Genomic DNA, 24,818 nt, shown 5'->3' on the forward strand with positions numbered 1-24,818 from the left:
CCTCCAGGTCGCTGATCCATTCTTCTTCCTCTAATATATTATTTATTCCATCTAATGTATTTTAATTTCAGTTATTGAGTTCTTCATCTCTGGTTGGTTCTTTTTTATGTTTCCTATCTCTTTGTTGAGGGTCTCACTGAGTTCCTACACTCTTTTCTCAAGTCCAGTATCTTTATGGCCATTACTTTAAATTTTCTATTGGACATGTTACTTATCTCTGTTTCATTTAGCTCTCTTGCTGTGATTTTTGTCCTGTTCTTTCATTTGGGGCATATTCTTCTGTCTCTTCTTCTTATCTGTCTGTTTCTATGTGTTAGGAAAGTCAGCTATGTCTCTTGCTCTTGAAAGTAGTGGCCTTATGAAGAAGAAGTCCTGTAGTACCCTGAAGTGCAGTGTTCCCTGTTTACCAGAACCGGGTACTTCAGGGGTGTCTCCCATGTGTGTTGTGTGTGCCCTATGGTTGTGTCTTTGCCACTTTTTCCTTCAGTCCAGTCATCTACAAGTCATCTTTGCCTGTTGTGGGCAGGTTTTGTTCCTGTGTTGTTAGTGGGCCTGTCTGGAGCCTCCTTGGACTTGATTTTAGTCAGACCAGGTATTTACCAGAGATGCAGTAGCACCAAACTGTAGGCACTTACCCTATGTTTTCCCCTGAAAAGCTTTTATTGGTGGACAGTACTAAAAGTCAGACCCCATGTCTGCCCCCAGCCCACTGCTGGGGCTAAGTCAAACTGCTGGTGTATGGGGTCTACTTTCCCTCTCTCTGGGGCAGGAGTCACTTTGGAGCGGTGCTGGCCCCTGTCAGGACTGCTTGTCCACTGCCACAGCTGTGGCACCACTTTGTTTTTAGTTTGTTTAGTTTTTTTTCCCTAAGATTTTATTTATTTCAGAGGGGCGGGGGAGAGAGCTCAAGCATGAATGAGGGGAGGAGAGGGAGAAGCAGACTGCCTGCTGAGCAGAAAGCCTGATGCCTGATACAGTGCTCGATCCCAGGACCCTGGGATCATGACCTGAGCCTAAAGCAAACGCTTAACTGACTGAGGCACCCAGGCGCCCCTGTGACACCACTTTGGATGGACATCCAACAAGTGTGTGTTGGAGGAGGTGGGTCTGCAGAAGAATGCAGGGTGGGACATGTGGTGCTAGCAAGGTCCATGTCAGCCCTCTGCTAGAGGGGACCTATAGTCCCCCAAAACTTGCTTTCGAGGCAGGCTGGAGGGGTGGATCTGCAGAAGAGCTCCAGGGTGGAGTGCACTGTTAGTAAGCAAAATGGAGAGTGTTTGTGTTACACTGGTTCCCCAGATGTTGTATATCTAGACTGGGGGGCTGGGGAGCAAAACAGTACCTGCCAGCTCTTTTGTTCTTGGAAAAGTCTCCTGAAGATCCCTGCCCCTCCAGCACAGGCTCTAAGATTAGTAAATAAATCTCCCTCCCATGTATCTCAAGTGTTTTTCAAACTGCTGCTTCCATGCTGTATCTTAGCTGGGCTATTGTGCTGTCTCTTTAAGGGTGGGAACTCAGTTTCTTATAGTCCTCAGGATTTCCCTGAGCCTGGCCAGCTGATTTTTAAAGTTCCAGGAGTTAAGCCTACTGATTGTAAGAACTAGTGAAGTTAGGCTCCTTTGGTTTTCAAAGCCAAATATTATGGGGATTCATCTTCCCAGTGTAGATCCCCCATGCCTGGGGTGCCTGTTGTGGGGTCTCCTTCTCTGTCCTGTCTACACCAGTGGTGTCCTATCCTCCCACAGACAGTCCTGAGGGTCAGTTTGGCTCCAAACTGCATCTCTTCCCTTCGTACCCTCTTCAGTGTGGCCTGTTCTCTACATTTAGTTGTGAAGAGTCTGCTCTACCAGTATTCAGGTCATTTTCTGGTTTATTTGCACTGATGTGAGTGTTATCTAGGTCTATCTGTGGGACAAATTGAACCTAGGAACATCCTACTCTGCAATCTTTCTTGGAAGTGTTTGGTTATTTTTCAATAAGAATTTATACTTTCCTTCATAATGTCTTGCATATCTTTTTTAGTATAGTTGACACGCAATGTTTCATATGGTCTTGCATATCTTTGTTAAATTCATTCCTAGACATATTGCTGCTACAAATGGAAGCTGGTTTTTAATATTACATTTGGATTGTTTCCAGTTTTTACTACTATAGATAATGTTGCTATTATAAATATATGTTCCTTGTTGCACATGTTCTCACATTTCTATTGAGTATGTACCTTGGAATATAACGTTCGTGTTTAGGATAATGAATCTCAAACTTGAATAGATGATGTCCAAAACCAGTTGTACCAATTTACACTCCATTGGCATTGTTTGAAATTTCCATGTGTTCCATATCTTTACCAACAATTAGAATTCTTAGTCTTTTTATTTTTAGCCACTGGGTGTGTGTGGGTGTTTAGTTGAATCTCATTATGGATTTAATTTGCATTTCTATTATTACTAATAAAATTGGGAAAGTTTTCATCACAGGCTTATTAGGCACTTGGATATCCTTTGTTATGAAGTAACTCTTTAATTTCCTTGCCCATTTTTCTCCTGACCCATTTTTTCTCCTGTATTTTTGGGTTTTTTTCCCAATCGAATTGTAGGAGTTCTTTACGTATTCTGGATTTCAACTCTGTTACTTGTTATATGTATTGCAAGAAACATTTTCTGCTCTGTATTTTGCCTTTTTGTGTTTTATGAGTATCTTTTGGTTAACAGACATTCTTAGTTCTAACGTAGTGTATATCATTCTTTCTCTTTATAAGGTTAGTGTTTTTGTAACCCAATTAAGAAATCTTTCCCTGAGTGTAAGAAGACATTCTCCCATGATATCCATTTGGAATTGATTTTTGTGTGTGTGTGATGCAAGGGTCAAGTTTCATCTTTTTCCCTATGGTTATCTAATTGTTTCAGCATACTGATTGGAAAGACTTTTATTTCTTTAATGCCAAGGGGCATGGTTCAGTTTCTGAACTTTCTATTCTGTTCATTGATCTTTCATCTATCTGTGTGCCTGTCACACAACTATTTAATTTACCATAGTTTTCTAATAAGTCCTGATTTCCAGTCAAAGGAGCCCTCTTGTTCTTTTTCACAATTGTTTGGGGTTTTGTTTTTTCTCGAAATTGTATTTAAATTCTAGTTAGTTAACATATAGTGTAATATTGGCTTTAGGAGTAGAATTTTGTGACTCATCACTTACATATAACTCCCAGTGTTCATCATAACAAGTGCCCTCCTTAATATCCATCACCCATTTAGCCCATACCCCATCTCCCTCCCTCCATCAACCCTCAGTTTGTTCTCTATTCTTAAGAGTCTCTTATGGGGCACACCTGGGTGGTTCAGTCATTAAGTGTCTGCCTTCAGCTCAGGTCATGATCCCAGGCTCCTGGGATCAAGCCCCGGATTGGGCTCCCTGCTCAGCAAGAAGCCTGCTTCTCGCTCCCCCACTGCCCCTGCTTGTGTTTCTGTTCTCACTATCTCTCTCTCTGTCAAATAAATAAATAAAATCTTTAAAAAAAAGTCTCTTATAGTTTGCTTTCCTCTCTTTTTTTTTCCTTCCCATACGTTTATCTGCTTTGTTTCTTCAATTCCACATATGAGTGAAATCATATGGTATTTGTCTTCTCTGATTGACTTATTTTACTTGGCATGATACCCTCTAGTTCCATCCACATTGTTGCAAATGGCAAGATTTCATTCTTTTTGATGGCTAAGTAATATTCCATTGTGTATATATACCACATCGTCTTTATCCATTCATCTGTTGATGGACATCTGGGCTCTTTCCATATTTTGACTATTGGGGACATTGCTGTTATAAACACTGGGGTGCATGGGTCCCTTTGAATCACTATGTTTGTGGGGTTCTTTTCCAGCCCCATGTTGGGTATAGAGATTACTAAAAAATAAACTTAAAAAAGAGAAAGCTTATATATTTTTGGTTAGATTTATTCCTAGATATTTTTGATACTATTATAAATGATATCCCTTGAAAATTTTTATTTTCTAAATGTTTACTGTTGCTCTGGCATGCAATTTGTTTTATTAAACTTACAATTAGCAACCTCACCAAACTTTCTTAGTCCAGTTTATCTGTAAATTCTTTTGGATGTTATGGTACATGCTTACCTCATATGAAAATAATCAGTTGCATTTCTTCCGCTTCAATTTTTTTTTTTTCTAGCACTGGCTCAAACCTTTGGTCCAGTGTTGAATTAGAAATGGTGATAGCAGTCATCCTTGTTCCGTTCCTGCTTTAAAAAGAAAAGCTTTCAAGTCTCTCACCAATTACTTTAGGGTGTGTGTATGTGTGTATTTTATTTATTTAATTTGTTCATTTGCAAAAGAGAGCATACACACAAGTGGGGGAGGTGGTTAGAGGGGGAAGGAGAGGGACAAGCAGACTCTGTAGGGCCCCATGCAGGGCTCAATCTCACGACCCTGAGATCAAGACTTGAGCAGAAAGAGTTGGACACTCAACTGACTGAGCCACCCAGGCACCCCTTGTGTATTTTAGATACTATCAGATTAAGAAATTTCTTTAATTTGCTAAGTTTTTATCATCAGTGGATGTTAAATTTTATCAAAAGGTTTTTGAGTCCTTAAGATGATATAATTTTTACCTTTATTCTATTAGTATGATTGATTGCATTGGTGGATTATCCTTATATTCCTAGAATAGACACAATTTTGTTGTGCTCTATTGTTTTTCATAAATTGCTGGATATTTAATTTTAATTAATTAAAATTTAACCTTAAGAATTTTTGTATCCATGTCATAAGTATGATTGGGTATAATTTTTCTTTTCTCATAATATTCTTTTCAAATTTTGGCTTCATAAACCAGAATTGGGTTGTGTTTCCTCTTTTTTAAAATTCTCTCAATGAGATTGTGTAAGTTGACGTGTTTTTCCTTAAATATAATGTGGAATTCTGTAGTGAAGCCACATTGGCCTCAGTGTGGGGATTTGGCCTCATTTTCTTTGTGGGGAAGTTTTTAAATTGTGGTTCAGTTTCTTTATTAGATATAGAATTATTTACAGTTTTATTTATTCTACCCATTTTTGGTAGGGTGTATTTTTCCAAGCACTTGTCCATTTTATCTAAATTTTCACATGTCTTGGCATCACATTGTTCAAAATATCATTGTATTCTAAGGTCTGTCATGGTGGTCCCTGTTTCATTCTTACATTATTTTCTTGTTTTCTTTTGATTAGTCTCACCAGAGTTTTGTCAATTTTATTAGTCATTTTAAAGTACCAAGTTTTTTTGGCTTGATTGTTTCTCTTGTTTGTTTCCTAGTTCATTAATTACTATTATATTTAGTGTTTCCTTTCTTCCACTTTCTTTGGTTTAATTTGTTCTTTTTAAAAAACTTCTTTAGAGGAATGATTAACTCATAGGTTTTCAATTTTTTCTTTTCTATTTGGTATTTCAGGCTATATTTTCCCTCTAAGAATTTTTTAGCTTCATCCCACAAATTTTTATATGTAGTATTTTTATCATTATTTAGTTCAAAATGTTTTCTATTTTCCATTGTGGTTAGTTCTTTGATCCATGTATTATGTAGAAGTATACTTTCTTATTTCTAAACATATGAGTATTTTGTAATTATCTTTTAGGAGTTGATTTCTGCTTGTATTGCATTATGGTCAGAGAATATATTATGTATTCTTTTTTAGTTCTTAGAAATTTGTTTATACTTGCCTTGTGGTCCACAATTCGGTCAATTTTATCAAATCTTTTCCGTGCAACTGGAAGTGTATTAAGCATTGTTGTGAACAGTGCTCTGTATCTGTTAGGTCATTTTTAAATTGTTTTATTCAAATCTTCTGTATCCTTACTGACATTTTATTTTGGTTTGATTGAAATTTTACAATATAATTCCTTCCTCCCCTGTAGCAATTATGCTAAAGATTTCAACTTGCATCCTCCATTTAGCTATTGATTTTTTTATGTTGGATTTGTATCTGGCAATTTACCTGAACTCTCATTAATTTTAGGTTCTAGCCTGTAGATTTACCTGGATTTTTCTAATCTGCAAGTAAGGAAAGTTTTGTTTCTTCTGTTTTTATCCCAATATATTTGATTTCTTTTTCTTACTGCACTGGCTAAGCCCTATAGTACGGTGTTAAATAGGAACAGAGGATAATGGACATTTTATTTAGTTCCTGGCTTTAAAGGGAGTGCTAACAACATTTCAACACTAATATGATGTACAGGTTTCCTGCTATCTGAAAGTAGAGCATTCCTATGAAAATTTTTGTAAGCCAAAATGGTGTGAAATAAAGAAGCAATTACCATTAATTTATATGGAAAATTTTTAGAGCATTCCCAGACCTGAAAAAATAACCCATCTTAGCCTTTTCTGGTATCTTAGGACACATCTTGCTAATGGATGCACAAAATAAATCAAGATAAACCACAGATGCTCACAGACACAGTTCAAAGCTACAGTGGCTTGATGCTGAGATGCTAAGCGTATTTCCCAGGGTAGGAGTGTGGTGGTATCACTCTCACTGCTCAGAGTGTGTGCTGCCTCCATAAATACTCATTGCAAAATAAATGCTGAACAGTATTTTTGCTTTATTCCTTTTCTTCATAAAAGTGAAAATCCTCTTCAGATTGTTTTCACTTAGCAAAAACAGGTGCTGACATGGGTTTTTCATAAAAGTGAAGTGGCATAATGCAAACTTTGAAAAAATGGAGGACACTTACACCTGGTAGGTATTTTGGTAGGTTCCCTTCATCAAGTTAAGAAGGTTTCCAGGGCTCCTGGGTGGCTGAGTGAGTTAAATGTCCAACTCTTGATTTTGGCTCAAGTCATGATCTCAAGTTTGTGAGATTGAACCCCTCTGTCAGGCTTTGTGCTGGGTGTAGAGTCCACTTAAGATTCTCTCTCTCTCCCTCTGCCCCTCTGCATCCCACTGACATGTGCCTTCTCTCTCTCTCTCTAAAAAAAAAAAAAAAGTAAAAAAAGAAGTTCTTAGTTTTACTTGGCTCTTAAAACTGTGAATATATACTGAATTTTAGTAAATTTTTTTTCCTGCACTTATGGAGATGATTACAAGGTATGTCTCTCTTAATCTGTAAATATGATATATTACATTAATATAGATTTCTGATATAAGATTATTCTTGCATTTCCGAGATAAATGGAACTTCATATTGATATGTATTTTTTCTACTGCTGGATTTACTTTGCAAATACTTCAAATTTTAACATCTATATTCCTAAGTGACATTGGTATAAAGTTATCTTTTATTATATTTTTGCAATTTGGGAATCTATTATATTAGTGCTAGTAAATGAGCTGTAAATTTTTCTCTTTTTTACCATTATCTAAAAGAATTTATAAAAGACAGAAAATATTTCTTATAGATTTGGCAACAATGTCATCTTGTTCTTTTGGAGGGAGGTGGTAAGAAAGACAGACTAAATATAATTTTTAATGCAATGTTGTTTTATTCAGGTTTTCCCTTTTTAAATCAATTTTTTAAATTGATATTTTTAAGGTTTATTTTAGAGAGCGGGAGAGAGCATGGGGGTTGGGGGGTGGGGCAGACCCAGAGGGAGAGAGAATCTCCAGCAGACTCCCCGCTGAGCAAGGAGCTTAACCTGGATCTCCATTTCACAACCCTGAGATCGTGACCTGAGCCAAAATCAAGAGTTATATGCTCCACCAGCTGAATCACTCAGGTGCCTCTGTTTTCATTTAAGTTTTTAAAATGATTGACTTATTAAAGTTATTCTTACACTGTTTTTGAATTTCTGCTATATAGTAATTTTGACCCCTGTTTTATTTCTAATATTTGTCCCTCCTCTCCTTTTCTAAAAATCAGGTGTTTGTTTTGTTTTGTTTTAAAGATTTTATTTATTTGACAGAGAGAGTGAGAGAATACAAGCAGGTGAATGGCAGAGGCAGAGGGAGAAGCAGGCTCCCCGCTGAGCAGGGAACCCAATGTGGGGCTCAATCCCAGGACCCTGAGATCATGACCTGAGCCAAAGGCAGACACTTAACCAACTAAGCCACACAGGCGCCCCTAAAAATCACTTTTATAAGAGATTTGTGTCTTAGTTTCTTGAGGAAAAAAACCACTGGTGTTTAATGTTATCAATCATGTCTATTTTGTTTTCTGTTTCATTTCTGTTTTAATATTTATTTCATTTTTTACTTGATTTTAGTATATTTATTTGCTTTTACTTTCTTGAATTGAAAATTTGGCTAATTAAATTTTAATTTTGGGGGCACCTGGGTGGCTCAGTTGGTTAGGCATCTGCCTTTGGCTCAGATCTTGATCTTGGGGTCCTGGGATTGAGTCCTGAGTCTGGACCCCTGCTCAGCAGAAATTCTGCTTCTCCCTCTCCCTCTGCCCCTCCCCCCACTCGTGCGTGCTCTCTCTGTCAAATTAATGGATAAAATCCTAAAAAATTTTTTTAACTTTTTAACCGTATGATCTATGCATTTAAAGTCTGTGACTTTTCCTGTTAATACTGCTTTAGCTGACTTCCAGTTGCTTTATAGGTACTGCTTTTTTTGTTTTTTAGTTTTAAATAATTCATGATTCTACTAATTCTCCTAAAAATCTTCTGGTTTTTAAATGCAGAGATAATACAGAAGTGGTTTTTAAACATCTAGATTATTTAAAAATTATTTATTTTTAATTCCCCAGTATTTAGGAGTTTTAGCTATGTTTATATTTTTGATTTTTGAATTTGTTCAGAGATTGTGATCTAGAATCAAATTGTGGTCCAGGGACTAGCAAAATCTTCATATCTACCTCAGACCTACTAAATTAGAATCCACACTTTAATATGATTCTCAGATGCCCTGTATATCATTTAAGTTTGAGAAGCATCTGTCTAGATGATTGCTCAGTAATGGTTTCGAGTGTTTTTCCCCTTTAATTTTTTCCCCCTCTGGTTTATCTAAAGCTTGGCTTCCCCTGGGCACTGATTTAACCATTTTTCTTCCAACTTGGAGGAAAGAACAATGTGAACTTTTAGCATTTTGGGCTCCCTCAAAGCTCACCTTTAGGAATGTTTGGGCCCTTTCTCCTTTTACTTAGAGGAAGAGGAGAAAAACCAAAGGGCATCATCTGGGTTGCACTTTTCTCTCCCTTTAGCCAGCATGGCCAAAATCAGCCAGGGGAACCAGCAAGCCAGTTCATATATGGTTGAATCTATTCATTTTTAATTCCATAGATAACTTTTCCCTCTCACAAGAACAGTTGAGCTGCTGTTTCACACTGCTGGTTACCCCATAACTACCCAAGCACCAAAGATGTGTCATGCCCATATTCCTTCATCCTTCCTTTTCCCAGACAATGCTTTTGTCATATTTCAGTGAGTCAGTCATTTTAGTAAATCCCATTTTTGCCATCAACTGTGTCAGGCGTCCCTAAGACCCATCCCGGATTCAGTGATTCTCCAGAGGACTCACAGGACTCAGCATATAGTCCTATTCATGGCTGTGAGTTCTTACAGTAAACGGATTCAAGGGAAAATCAGCAAAAGGAAAAGGTACATGCGGCAAAGTCCAGAAGAAACCAGGCACAAGCTTCCAAGTGCTTTCTTCAGTGGAGTCACAGAGGATGTGATTAATTCCTTCAGCAGTGAGTTGTGACAACACGGGTGAAATGTTTCCTACCAGGGAAGCTCCTTAGAGATCACGTGCCCAGGGTTTTTACTGGAGGTTGGTTAGTAGACACCTTCTGCCTAAGATGCACTGAAATTCCGCATTCCCAGGAGGAAAGCAGGTGTTCAGCAGAAAACCATATTGTTTGCATAAATGCTCTTAGGTTCAGTGAGCCAGTCTTACCAGGTAATAGTGTGGGAATCCTCCCCAAATCCAATTTTCTAGATACTGGCCAAGGCCAAACTTCCAGACTGGCCTCTAGAAGGCAGTCTCAGGCCTGCTGTGTTAACTTCAACAGTATTGGGTCTTTGGAATTTGTTGAGACTTTGTGGTGTAATATATGATCCATTTGAAATTATAATGAGAAATCTCATACCTAGAACATAATGTATATTCTCTAATTTTCAGACGCAGAGAGATCTGTCTATTCATCAAATCAATCTTGTGAATTTTATTACTCAAATCTTTATATTTACTGTTTTCTTATGTCAGAATTTGAGTGAAGTATATTAATAATTTCCCCCATGATTTTAAGTACGCTGGTTCCTTTTAATTCTACCAACTTTGGCTTTTTATATTTCATAGCATATTGTTAGGGACATGCAAATGCATGATTTTATATCATCTTAATGGGTTATGAATTTTTTGTCATTTTCTGTGTCGTTTTGGCTTAAGTATGTCTCTTACAACAACACATAGCTGCATCATTGAAAATGTAATCTCAGTAACTCCATTTTCGATGTATTTATTATCTGTGACTGCTGACATATTTGGACTTATTTATGGCATTCAATTATGTATTTTATATTTACAACAATTCTTCTGTTCTTTTTATCTCCTTTCCTGCGTTCTGTGGATCCTTTCACACCTTTTCCCCCTATAATAGTTTCTTTTGAGATTTCTTGGCTTCAACTCCTACTTACCAACTTGATTCTCTTCTCTATTTCTGATCCTCTGAGTTTTCCTTTTTATTTTTGGATTCAGCCATGAACTCAAATGATTTTCTCTGTCATCTCCATGTGTTTTAAATAGAGGCAGAGGTTTTTCAGTCCATCACTGGTGCTTAAACCACCACCTTGACTTAGAAATAGTCTTTTTTTAACTTTCAATCATCTTTGTTAGATTTCTTAAACTCTACTGCAAATAGTACTCAGATTGAATATTTTCAGTATGCTTTTAAAGTAAAGAAAGGCCTTCAAATTTCCATATTTCTTAGAATAAATATTTTTCACTTATGAGAAAATAGTAGAAGAGTAACCATCCTGCCAGATTTGCCAGATAAATGACAAAATATCTGAAATGAAGAAAAAAAAGGGGGGGCCAGTAAAGGAAACTCCAAAAACAGCAATCCAGGTGCAGTGAAGAAATACTGAAAAAACAAGAGGAGTGAAGTGACCTGCAGGTCACATCAGTGGGATATGAAAGAGCTCAAGACCAAGATAGATACATTGATTTCATAAATTTATACATATCAACTTTGAAAAGATAAAAAGAAATAGTTACTGTACAAAAGTATTTTGAAATAAAATTGAAAAGCCACAATAAACATATAAATGTTGTAGAACAGTGTTTCTCTAAGTGTGTATATTCTTATGCAGTGGGTAATAGTGGAATAATTAGCATTAAACTCTTAATTTAAATCCTTGGACCATTACTAACCCATTTGGGTGAGTTAATAACCATCGTAAGTCTCAGTTTTCCCAACTGTACAATGGGAATTGCAATTACCTACTTCAGAAGATTGTTATGAAACTAAAATTAGATAATACGTATTAGAATGTTTGGCAAAGCACCTGCCACCTAGTAGACAGTGAATAAATGGTAGTTATTATAATTATTAAAATGGAATCTAGGGACATCCAGCACCAGAATCATTGATGAGGAAGGAGTGGCATTAGCAAGTGTAGGCTAGGGATTCAAGAAGCTTGGCTGTGAAAGGACAGAGAGGTTAGTTGTTTGGGCATTTGGGCTGATAGAGTGTTATTTATAAAATAAGGTGAAAGGACCTGAATACAGTTATTTACCATGGGGAGGGAGTCAGAGGAGGAAGTGTTTAAAGATACAGAAAACTGGGGACTGATAGTGTCAAGACACTAAATCAGGAGAAGGGGATGGGATTCAGAGACCAACTGGAGGATCTTGCTGAATTAAGAGGAGAAATTCCTCCATTTGCAATGACATGAATGGAGGTAGAGAGTATTATGCTAAGTGAAATAAGTCAGAGAAAAACAAATGGCATATGATTTCACACATACGTGGAATTTAAGAAACAAAACAAATGCGCAAAGGGAAAAAAAAAAAGGCAAACCAAGAAACAGACTCTTAACTATAGAGAACAAACTGATTGTTACCGGGGGGGAGGTGGGTGGAGGGTTGGGGGAAATAGGTGATGGGGATTAAGGAGGGCACTTGTTGTGATGAGCACTGGGTGATGTATGGAAGTGTTGAATCACTATATTGTACCCCTGAAACTAATATTACACTGCATGTTAACTAACTGGAATTTAAATAAAAAGATGAGAAACTCCTTGTAAGTGAGATTCATGGGAAGATGGTAAGGATATATGTAGTTGTAGGAAGCTTATGGTGGGGACTCAGAGAGACAAAAAGTTAAGGGAGGTCTTGCTTCTCTGAAGAAAGAAATGACACAAACTGAGAGACTTCAGGAAGGTGGTTGGAGTTGGAGACTTAAGGAATATTGGGAAAGTTTCAGCCAGATTCTAAGGGAACCAGGAAAAGGAACTGACAAGCAACATATAGAGAGAGGTATCTTAGTCATATTGAGGGCCCAGCTTAAGTGTTAGATTGTTCTTTTATGCTACCAGTATGAAAAGTTGTGTGATTTTTCTCCAGCAGGTCTCTGCATCTCCAGTGTCTCTACATTTCTGGTGTAGGGAATGAGGAAGCTGGTGCTTGAACCGACCCAGTGTTAGACTTTTACAGAGTAGATAAAGCAAAAGGGCCCAGAAACATAAGAGACAATGTTATTGGCAATGGTTTTTCAGTATTGGTAGGACCAGTAGTGAAATTGTCCACCATGCATCTAGATGGATGAGGAAGTGAAATCAAAATGAGAAAAAGGAGTGGTCATGGGACTGGATGTCATGATAAATTGAAAGGCCAGATATTCATTCATTCATTCATTCATGCGGTTAACACCAGATACTGTGTAACGCAGGGTATGTGAAAGTACAAAGTACAAAGCACACAGGTGCACTGCTCCCATGGAGACCACAGTCTATTGTTTACAAAGAAAAAAATAAGTATTAGTTGGCGATTCATGCAATAGTAAAAAAGAGGGTAAGAAGAATATGAAGTGGGGGAGAGGTTGCTAATTTGATATGTATGTAAATGGTCAAGGAAGTCTTACCAATAAAATGACACTTGAGCAGATGTCATACAAGGAGAGATACAGAGATCTCATACCATGAGAATACAGGTATACGGAAAGTATAAAGTGTATCATGAAAATATCAAAGAAATAAATGAAATCTACCAGAACTTAGAAGAGTCATGTTTGACCTGAGTAATAATGGCTTTTCTTCATCTATGTGTATATAACCAATCCTTTTAAGTATATCTGCATTAACATTTTGCCTGAATTAACCCCAAAGTTAATGGCTGACAGTTTGGGAAATGTACCACCTCCTGATTTTCAAAGGAGATGAAATCAGTGCTGTGTTACAGCACCTTTCATATTCTTCACTATAGAGAATATTCAATGGTGTTGAGCAATCCCTTTGGTAAGTTTATTTATTCAGGAATTTTAAGCTTTCTAGGATGTAAGTCCACTGGACCAAAGGACTAGAATTAACTGAGAACTTTGATAGATTATTTAGCTCTCTTTTACAGATGTCTTTTACCAATGGTTAGTCTTTTCAATTAGATTTTTTTTCTGTTTGAACGTTTAAAAAAAAAAGTTGAAAAGTTCCGGTTATCAAAACATAACAATGAAAAGCATAGGCTTTGAAATAAAATATCTGTGTTCAAATCCCAACTATGCTATTAAATAATTGTCATTGCATGAATTACTTAAAATCTCCCTGCCTTTATTTTCTAACATGTAAAATGTAATGATGACTGTACCAAACGCCTAATTATATTGTGGGGATTAGATGAATAGTGAAGAGTACCAGGCAAGAGGTTATAAAAGCTCAATAATAATGGCCATTATTATTATCCCTCAGCCATATACTTTCAATTTTTAAAAGATTTTATTTTTAAGTCATCTCTGTATACAACGTGGGGCTTGAGCTCACAACCCTGAGATCAAGAGTTGTATGCTCCACTGACTGAGCCAGCCAGATGACCCATATACTACCAGTTTTTAGCAGCAGACTTCTCTTTTCTTAGTCTTTTTCTAGTAAGTATGCAATGAGCATGTTTTTATTGAAATAATAGAGGTGAATGTCTAAGCTTCTCTAGCTCTTTCATAGTTGTTTCAAGGATGCTACAAAGTATATCTTTATTTGAGAAAATTGTATCAAATGAAGCATTGTATCAAACTGATAAAAAGGCTATTTTGGCCTGAATTTCTTGAATAAGAGATTACTTTAGATTCTTTCCTTTTTTTTTAGTTGAAGTATAGTTGATACACATTACATTAGTTTCAAGTGTACAACATACTGATTTCAGCAAAGGTATGTGTTATGCTATGTTTACAAGTGTAGCTCCCGTCTGTCACCATACCATGCTATTATGGTACCGTGGGTTATATTCCCTGGGCTGCAACCTTTATCCCATGACTTGTTCATTCTGTAAGTGGAAATCTGTACTTCCTATTCCCATTTCACCCATTTTGCCCATCCCCTTACCCCTTCCTTTCTGGGAGCCATTATTTAGTTCTCTGTATTTATGAGTCAGCTTCTACTTTATGTTCATTTATTTATTTGTTTTTTAGATTCCATATATAAGTGAAATGATATGGTATTTGTCTTTCTGTCTGACTTATTTAACCAAGAATAATATGCTCTAGATCCATCCGTGTTGTTGCAAATGGCAAGATCTTCTTTTTTTATGGCCAAGTAATACTACATTCTATGTATATACCACCTCTTTTTCCATTATCTATGGATGGACACTTGAGTTGCTTGACTTTTGGAAATAATGTTGCAATAAACACAGGGGAGCAGATACCTTTTCAAATTTTGCATTACTGGATCATATGATAATTCTATTTTTTAATTTTTTGAGGAACATCCATACTGGTTTTCACAGTGGATGCACCAACTTACATTCTCACCAAGAGTGCACAAGGATTCCTTTTTCTCCATATTCTTGCCAACACTTGTTATATATTTTGTCTTTTTTCTTCTAGCCATTCTGACAGGTGTAAGGTGATATCTCATGGCAGTTTTGATTTGCATCTTCTTGATGATTAGTGATGCTGAGCATCTTTTCATTTGTCTGTTGGCCATCTGGTATGTTGTCTTGGAAAAATGTCCATTCAGGTCCTCTACTCATTGTTTCATTGGATTGTTTGGGGTTTTTTGGTGTTGAGTTGTATAAGTTCTTAATGTATTTTGGATATTAATTCCTTATCAGATATATCATTTGCAAGTATCTTCCCCTGTTCAGTAGGTTGTGTTTTCAATTTGTTAATGGTTTCCTTCACTATGGAAAACCTTTTTATTTTGGTTTAGTCCCAATAATTTATTTTTGCTTTTGTTTCCCTTGCCTAGGAGACAGATGTAGAGAAATGTTGCTTAAGGGTAATGTCAAAGGGCTTACTGTCTAGGTTTTCTTCTAGGAGTGTTATGGTTTCAGGTCTCACATTTAGGTCTTTAATCCGTTTTGAGTTTACTTTTGTGTATGGTGTAAGTGGTCCAGTTTCATTCTTTTGCCTGTAGCTGTCCAGTTTTCCCAGCACCATTTATTGAAGAGACTGCCTTTTCCCCATTGTATAATTTTTATCTCCTTTGTCATTAATTAATTGACCCAATAAGCATGGGTTTATTTCTGGGCTCTCTAATCCGTTCTATTGATCTATGTGTCTACTTTTGTGCCAGTACCATGCTGTCTTGATTGCTACAGTTTTGTAGTATATCTTGAAATCTGAAATTGTGATAACTCCAGCTTTGTCCTATCTCAAGATTGCTTTGACTATTTAAGGTCATTTGGTTCCATACAAATTTTAGAATTCTTTGCTCTAGTTCTGTGAAAAATGTTGTTAGTATTTGGATAGGGATTGCATTAAATCCGTAGGTTGCTTTGGATACTATGGACATTTTAACAATATTAGTTCTTCCAATCTATGAGTATAGAATATCTTTCCATTTGTGGTGTCTTCAATTTCTTTCATCAGTATTTTATAGTTTTCAGAGTATAGATCTTTCACCTCCTTGGTTAAGTTTATTCCTAGGTTTTTTATTATTTTTGATGCAATTATAAATAAAATTGTTTTCTAAATTTCTCTTTCTGCTACTTTGTTACTGTATACAAGCACAACCGATTTCTGTGTATTAATTTTGTATCCCATGACCTTACTAAATTTATCAGTTCTAATAGTTTTTTTTAAAGATTTTATTTGTTTAGAGAGAGAGAAAGAGACAGAAACAGCATGAGCACTTGCATCGGTGGGAAGAGGGGCAGAGGGAGGGAAAGAATCTGAAGCCAACTCTGCGCTAAGCGTGGAGCTCAATGCAGGGCTCAGTCTCACAACCCCGGGACCATTACCTGAGCCAAAACTAAGAGTTGGTTGCTTAACCAACTGAGCAACCCAGGCGCCCCAGCTCTAATAGTTTGAAATCTTCAGGATTTTCTGTACATAGTATCATGTCATCTACAAATAATGACAGTTTTACTTCATCCTTACCAATTTGGATAACTTTTATCTCCATTCTGTCTGATTGCTATGGCTAGGACTTCCAGTACTATGCTGAACAAAAGTGGCAAGAGTAGACATCCTTGTCTTGTTCCTATTAGAGGAAAAGCTCTCAGTTTTTTACTGTTAAGTATGATGTCAGCTGTGAGTTGTTCAGATATGGCCTTTATTATGTTGAGGTATGTTTCCTCTAAACCCACTTTGTTGAGAGTTTTTATCAGGAATGAATGTTAAATTTTGTCAAATGCTTTTTCTACATCTACTGAGATGATCATATGATTTTCATTCTTTGTTGATGTAGTGTATCATGTTGGTTGATTTGCAAATATTGAACCATCCTTGCATCCCCAGAATAAATCCAACTTGATTGTGGTGAATTATCTTTTTGATATATTGTTGAATATGGTTTGCTAATATTTTGTTGAGGATCTTTGCATCCAAGTTCATCAGAGATATTGGCCTGTAGTTTTCTTTTCTTTCTTTCTTTCTTTTCTTTTCTTTTCTTTTTTTTTGTATTGTTTGTCTGGTTTTGGTATCAGGGTAATGCTTGCCTTGAAGTATATATTTGGAAGGTTCCCTTCCTCTACTATTTTTTTTTTTTTTTGGCTGGGTACAGTATACTTTATTGATGGTACATGACAAGGTAGGGCTCCCCCAAGCCCCTCCCCTTCTTCAGGGGGTCTGGGATGGAAACGGTGGAGGTCGGGAGATTCTCAGTGTTTTGCGGGATAAGTTGGGGCAGGGACTCCCCAGCAGCTGAGGGCCTCTCTCTTCCTCTTGCTCTCGCTGGGGCTGGTGGTCCAGGGGGCTCTTACTCCTTGGAGGCCATGTGGACCATAAGGTCCACCACCCGGTTGCTGTAGCCGAATTCATTGTCATACCAGGAAATGAGCTTGACAAAGTGGTCGTTGAGAGCAATGGCAGCCCCGGCATCGAAAGTGGAGGAGTGGGTGTCACTGTTGAAGTCGCAGGAGATGACCTGGTCCTCAGTGTACCCCAGGATGCCCTTGAGGGGGCCCTCTGACGCCTGCTTCACCACCTTCTTGATGTCGTCATATTTGGCAGCTTTCTCCAGGCGGCAGGTCAGATCCACGACAGACACGTTGGGGGTGGGGACACGGAAGGCCATGCCAGTGAGCTTCCCGTTCAGCTCAGGGATGACCTTGCCCACAGCCTTGGCAGCACCAGTGGAAGTAGGGATGATGTTCTGGGCAGCCCCTCGGCCCTTGCGCCACAGCTTCCCAGAGGGACCGTCCACGGTCTTCTGGGTGGCATGGACGGTGGTCATGAGTCCCTCCACGATGCCGAAGTTGTCATGGATGACCTTGGCCAGAGGAGCCAAGCAGTTGGTGGTGCAGGAGGCATTGCTGACAATCTTGAGGGAGTTGTCATACTTCTCGTGGTTCACACCCATCACGAACATGGGGGCGTCGGCAGAGGGAGCAGAGATGATGACCCTCTTGGCCCCACCCTTCAAGTGGGCCCCAGCCTTCTCCATGGTGGTGAAGACCCCAGTGGACTCCACAACATACTCAGCACCAGCATCACCCCACTTGATGTTGGCGGGATCTCGCTCCTGGAAGATGGAGATGGACTTTCCATTGATGACAAGCTTCCCGTTCTCAGCCTTGACTGTACCGTGGAATTTGCCATGGGTGGAATCATACTGGAACATGTAGACCATGTAGTTGAGGTCAATGAAGGGATCATTGATGGCGACAATATCCACTTTGCCAGAGTTAAAAGCAGCCCTGGTGACCAGGCGCCCAATATGGCCAAATCCGTTCACTCCGACCTTCACCATCGTGTCTCAGGGACGCGGCTGGCACTGCACCAGAATTCGCGGCTGTCTGTCGAACGGGGAGGAGCAGAGACTCCTCTACTATTTTTCTAATAGATCGAGGATAATAGGTATTAACTCTTCTTTAAATGGCTAGTGGAATTCACCTGTGCATCCATCTGGTTCTGGACTTTAGTTTGGTGGTAGTTTTTGATTTCCAATTCAATTTTGTTATTTATAATTGGTCTGTTCAGATTTTCTGTTTCTTCCTCATTCAGTTTGGAAGATTGTACGTTTCTAGGATTTTTTCCATTTCTTCTAGACTGATTAATTTGTTGGCATATAATTTTTTTGTAGTACTCTCTTATAATCCTTTGTATCTCTGTGGTGTTAGTTGTTACCTCTCTTTTGCTTCTGATTTTATTTATTTGGGTCCTTTCTCTTTCTTCTTGATATGTCTAGCTAAAGTTTTCTCAATTTTGTTTATCCTTTCAAAGAACCAGCTCTGTTTCATTGATCTTTTCTATTTATTTTTAGTGTCTATTTATTTTTGCTCTAATCTTTATTACCTCCTTTCTTCTACTAGCTTTAAGCTTGTTTGTTCTTTTTCTAACTCTTTTAAGGCATAAGGTTAGGTTATTTTAGATTTTTCTTATTTCTGGAGGTGTTTGTATTACTATAAACTTCCCTCAGACAGCTTTTGCTGTCTCCATGAATTTTTTTATTTCCCTTTTGATTTCTTCATTGACCCATTGGTTATTTACTAACATGTTATTTAGCCTCTATATGTTGGTTTTTTCCACTTTTTCTTGTGATTGATTTCTAGTTTTGTAACAATGTGGTCCAAGGGTGCATGATGTGATTTCAGTCTTCTTAAATTTATTGAGGTTTATTTTGTGGTCTAACATGGGATCTATCCTGGAGAATTTTCCATATGTATTTGAAAAGTATATGTATTCTGTTGATTTTGGATGGAATGGTCTATATATATATATCTGTTATGTCCATTTGGTCTAATATGTCATTCAAAGATAGTTTTCTAATGCATTTTCTGCCTGGATAATCTCTCCTTTGATGTAATTGGGGTGTAAAAGTCTCCTACTAGTATTGTATTACTGTTAGTTTATCCCTTTATGTCTGTTAATATTTGGTTTATCTATTCAAGTGCTCCAATATTGGGTGCATAGATATTTACAATTGTTATATCCTCTTGTTGGATTGCTCCATTTATCCTTAAGTAATGCCCTTTCTTGTGTGTCTTGTTACAGTGTTTGTATTAATGTCTCTTTTGTCTGATTTAAGAATTACCACTCCAGCGTTGTTGTTGTTTTTTCAATTTCCATTTGCATGAAATACCTTTTACCATCCTTTGATTTTCAATTTATGTCTATGTAGGTCCGAACTGAGTCTCTCGTAGGAAGCATAGATATGGATCTTGTTTTTTCATTCTGTCACCCTATGTCTTTGATTGGAGTATTTAAGTCATTTATATTTAAAATAATTATTGAGGGGCGCCTGGGTGGCTCAGTCGGTGAAGCGTCTGCCTTCGGCTCAGGACATGATCTCAGGGTCCTGGGAACAAGCCCCACATCAGGCTCCCTGCTCAGCAGGGAGGCTGCTTCTCCCTTTCCCACTGCTCATGTGCTCTCTCTCTCTCACTCTTTCTCTCAAATAAATAAAATCTTTTTTAAAAATTTAAATGATTATTGATAGGTGTGAACTTATTGCCATTTTAAAAATTATTTTCTGGTTGATCTTTGTAGTACTTCTCTATTCCTTTCTTCTTCTCTTGTTCTCTTTCCTTGTGATTATGACTTTTTAGTGTTATGCTTAGCTTTCTTTGTCTTTATTTTTTGTGTATCTATTATAGGTTTGGGGGTCACAGTTGCCATGAGGTTTGTATATAACATCCCAAGTATGTAACAGTCTGTATTAAGCTGATGGTCACCTAAGTTCAAACACATTCTAAAAGAACGTTTTTACTCCCCTTCCATGTTTTATGTATATGTTGTCACATTTACATCTTCTTATAGTTTTCTTCTAATTATTGCTTTTTTCTTTTCCACTTAAAGAAGTCCCTTTAATATGTCTTGTAAGGCTGGTTTAGTAGTGATGAACTCCTTTACCTTTGCCTGAGAAACTTCTATTTCTCCTTCAACTCTGAGGATAGCCTTGCTGGGTAGAATATTCTTGGTTGTAGGTTTTTTTTCACTCAGCTCTTTGAATGTATCATGCCATTCCTTTCTGACCTGCTGAAAAATCAGCCAATATATTGCCTTAGGGGATTTCCCTTGTATGTAACTTTTTGCTTCTTTCTTGCCACTTTTAGATTCTCTATCTTTAACCTTTGACATTTTAATTATTATGTATTTTGATTTGGACCACCTTGGGCTCATCTTGTTTAGAACTCTCTGTGCTTCCCGAACCTAGTTGTCTGTTTCCTTCCTCAGGTTAGGGAAGTTTTCAGCTATTATTTCTTCAAATAAGTTTTCTGCCCCTTTCTGTTCTCCTCCTGGGACCCCTATAATGGGAATATTTGTTTTCTTGATGTTGTTGAAGGGATCCCTTAACTTACTCTTTTTTTTTTTTTTTTAGTTCTTTTATTTGCTGTTCAGCTTGTGTGTTTTCCATTACCATGTCTTTTTGGTTGATGATTTGTTCTCCTGCATCTGCTAATCTACTGTTGATTCCTCTAGTGTGTTTTCATTTCACTTACTGTGTTCTTCAACTCTAGTTGGTACTTTTTCATGTTTTCTATCTCTTTGTTGACGTTCTCACTGAGTTCTTCCATTCCTCTCTCCAGTCCAATAAGCATCTTTATGATCATGACTTTAAACTCTTTATCAGGTATATTGTTTATCTCTGTTTCATTTGGTTCTTTTCTGAGGTTTTTTCTTACTCTTTTGTGTAGAGCATATTCCTCTGTCTCCTTATTGTACTTGACTTCCTGTGTTTGTTTTCATGAATTAGGCAGATTAGCTACTTCTTCTAAACTTTGAAGGAATGGTCTTGTGTATGGTCATCCCCTGTGTAGACAGTGTGTACCTCGTGACTTTGGCTGACTGGAGCTGTGGATGGCCTGGGCTGTGGGTCCCAGAACACTCCATGCTGGGTTTTCCTGGTAGGATGGCCAGAGTTGTAGTAGGCCCTGGCCAGGGTGGCCCCTGGGCTCTCTGCACAGAGGGCATCCTGTCAGAGTGGCTGAAACTGAAATGAGTACCGTCCAGGGAGTCCTTGGGCTCTCCACGCAGAGGGTGCTTTGCAGAATGGCTGAAGCTGAAGTAGGTGCAATTAGAGGGATCCTGGCACTGTCCCCACAGAAGGTGCCCTGATGGGGTGGCTGGAGCTGAGGAAGAGGCTGGAGGTTCCAGGGCACTTCATGTAAGGGGCACCCTGGTTGGGTGGGTGGACTTAAGGTGGCATGCAGGCCAGGGGGTCCTAGGGTGCTTTTCACAGGGGATGCCCTAACAGGCAGCTATAGCTGAAGTGAGTGTGCAGACCACGGCAGTCCTGGGGATCTCCAGAGGGTGCCCTGAGAGGACAGTTGAAGCTGAAGAGGGTGCAAGTCAGTACCCTGGGGTGCTCCATGCAGGGGTTCTCTGGCAGGTCTTGTCTGGAGCCAAAGCAGGTATGAATTGGATTGTTTCCATGGAGGAGGGGATCTCCCCTTTGGGATCTTCCTGTGTCACCACCTTGGACTGGAATTCCCCTCTTTTAGTTACATTTTAGGTGCTTTAAGCAACTCTAAGGGACAAACATACATGCACACTCACACATGTATACACGCTACCACTCTCATGTCAGGAAAATTACCTAAGTCTCTGCTTACAGATTCAAGAATTGGACTATAAATTGTGCATTGTGGGGAGGATGATAGACACACCTGAGAAATAATAAAGTTTAAGGATTGATATAAAAGATCATATAAACTGGCATTAAGATGTCTTTGATGATGTGAAAGTTGCTTAAATCCGTAGAACCTCAGTTTCTCCCTCTTTATGCAGGGTATTTACCCCACGAAGTTGTTGTAAAGATTCTATGAGATCTGCAAAGTATTATCCAAGTGTGAGTTATAATTATGAAAGCCAGAACTATATTTTATTTAGAGATGCAAGATGCTTTTTCTGACTTCAGGATAACAAGAGCTCTCTTACAGACTTCCATCTAACCAACTGGGTGAATATTCTGATGTTCTCTATTCCCTCTATAAACACACCTGTGGTGTCCATTGGCATGTTGGAAAGTTGCAGCTAGTAAGCTTCAATTTAGTGTGCCTATGTGTTTCTGCTTCCACCAGTGTCTGCCAGTTCTACTTGTTATCATACTTATGTCAAATAATCAAATATTATATAGATCTGTAAAATGTCAGAGTGAAAAGAATGTTAAAATTTTATGAGCCCTTACTTGAATGTTTTAAGAAGATTCAAAGAAGTTGAGTGGCTACAACCAAAATTGCAGCTGAATTAAATGCAAGGAAGACTAATATAAAACATGGGGAGAAAAATCCCAGTAGTAAAATCTAAGAGGTTTCTTCACCTAGATTGCTCTAAAAAAAAAAATCTGAAACTAGAAATTATAGATGATGCAGCGGTTTATACCATGGACCTGGCCTTTCTAAGAAAGAACTCCAACTGGGAGACTCATACTTAAAAAGTTAAAACCTTTGTCTAATATCAGAAATTTAGTGAATAAGTATACATTTACGTTTTAAGTTAAGATAAAATATTGAAGGTAAGTATGTATCATTTTTATAATTCCCTGCTGTACCTGGCTTGACTGGATGATAGGACATCTACTGTGTCTGTGACTGGTTACAGCCACAAGGACATAGAATCTGCAAAAATGTTTTTCAGATGGGAAAGTACCAGTTATAGAGACCCAGAGATGTCCTCCAGACAGAATTGAAATGTTAACAGTCTATACCACTGAGAGCTGGGTTGTTAATAGTCACGATTTCCATTAGCAAGAAGCCTTTATATATCACAGATTGAGGTGGTAAAAAGTCTTTTTTGGAAGTACTTGGCTTAGAATGTTTTTCAAACTATGGGTTGCAAAATAAGTTTAGCTGTTTGTTGAGAAAAAAAGGGGATAGAATAGAAAATCGAATGTATCTGAAGTTAAAAGGGTAAGCTTGAAATTACACCAAGTAAGTTCAGCATACACTGGCTAAGACAAAAGCTACAGATAACTGCAGAAATAAAAGATGCACCATATTTTTTAAGTCAAATTTTGTATAGCAGGGCAAAAATATAAATTAGAATAAGACATAAACTTTGAGGATGAAATGACATGAAATCAAGGGTTTGCTTTAAAATGCTATAGGGGGCACCTGGGTGGCTCGGTTGGTTAAGTGTCCAACACTTGGTCTCAGCTCAGATCTTGATCTCAGGGTCATGGGTTCAAGTCCTGCATTGGGCTCTGTGCTGGGTGTGGAACCTACTCAAAAAAAAAGTTTAAGGAATGAAATGCTGTAGAAGAAGAGAGGAAGAAAAACAGGGAGGGAGGGAAGAGGAGAGAAACAAGTACAGCAATATAATATACTCTGGGAAACATATATGGGCTTTGTTATACTGTTCTCTTTCATGTATGTTTTTTTTTTTTTAAGATGACCTCAGCAGAGGAGTGTTTTTTTTTTTTTAAGATTTTATTTATTTATTTGAGAGAGAGAGAGAATGAGAGATAGAGAGCACGAGAGGGAAGAGGGTCAGAGGGAGAAGCAGACTCCCCGCTGAGCAGGGAGCCCGATGTGGGACTCGATCCCGGGACTCCAGGATCATGACCTGAGCCGAAGGCAGACGCTTAACCAACTGAGCCACCCAGGCGCCCTTCATGTATGTTTTGTAACACACTTAAAGACTCAAAAATAGAAGGAAAAATGGGTGTTATAAATGCTGTGTCATGTTTTGGGTTCTGATCATGTTTTATCTTTTATAGGTACTTTTACTTATGTTAGTTAGTAAAACAGGGTGTGTAAATAATTCTTAATTGGTAAGTAGCTCGTTAGCTCTAGAGTCCTAGAGTAGACCTCACTGCCTCTGCCCGTTCCGGCAATCCCCAGCAGTAGTGATTCAAGAACAATATACATGTGCACCTGTGTCTTCGTGCACACAGGACAGAATTCCAGGTTCAACCTTAGAGCAGTGAAACAGCTTTGGCTATTCCTGAATTAAAATCTTTTGAACAAGCACTTCCAGAGTGAAAGAAAATCGATGCAAAATGAGCTCTTTGAATACTTCTGACAGCATCTTTATACCAAGTACTGCCATGAACAGTGGTTCATGGACTAACTTCTTTTCTTTTCCAGGAAGAACTGGAACTATGATTTGTGCCTACCTTATTGCCAGTGAAATATTTATAACTGCAGAGGTATGAAAGATGTTACTACAGACGATCTTGTGCTGATTGAATTTGATAGTTCTGAAACCTCACTGGTAGGATGTTACGATGATTCTCTGAGTCATGGTACTTAGAGAAGTTGTAATTGGAGATGCACTTATTAGAAAGCCTGGTTTTGATACTTTATTTTTTTCAAAATTTTATTTAAATTCTAGTTAGTTAATCTACCATATTTCCTTGTT

General features: G+C 38.0%; 2 protein-coding genes across 4 annotated transcripts in view; one reads left to right on the forward strand and one right to left on the reverse strand.

Moving 5' to 3' along the window:
• Positions 1 to 24,818, forward strand: part of LOC112826735 (phosphatidylinositol 3,4,5-trisphosphate 3-phosphatase TPTE2-like) — a 142,722-nt gene that overhangs the window by 101,645 nt on the left and 16,259 nt on the right. For all 3 annotated transcript variants that reach the window (XM_025874987.2, XM_073894294.1, XM_073894295.1), the window contains one exon: positions 24,545 to 24,606. In XM_025874987.2, the coding sequence (XP_025730772.2) occupies positions 24,545 to 24,606 (62 nt within the window). The remainder of the gene's footprint in view (positions 1 to 24,544; positions 24,607 to 24,818) is intronic.
• LOC112826736 (glyceraldehyde-3-phosphate dehydrogenase-like) lies at positions 17,122 to 18,329 on the reverse strand. The gene has a single exon (XM_025874988.2). It carries the CDS (start codon positions 18,262 to 18,264, stop codon positions 17,272 to 17,274), a length of 993 nt encoding a protein of 330 aa, XP_025730773.1. The 5' UTR covers positions 18,265 to 18,329; the 3' UTR covers positions 17,122 to 17,271.

Source organism: Callorhinus ursinus, unplaced genomic scaffold (genome assembly GCF_003265705.2).
Source record: "Callorhinus ursinus isolate GAN/ISIS: 27379988/994484 unplaced genomic scaffold, GSC_fseal_2.0 scaffold7, whole genome shotgun sequence".
NCBI lineage: Eukaryota > Metazoa > Chordata > Mammalia > Carnivora > Otariidae > Callorhinus > Callorhinus ursinus.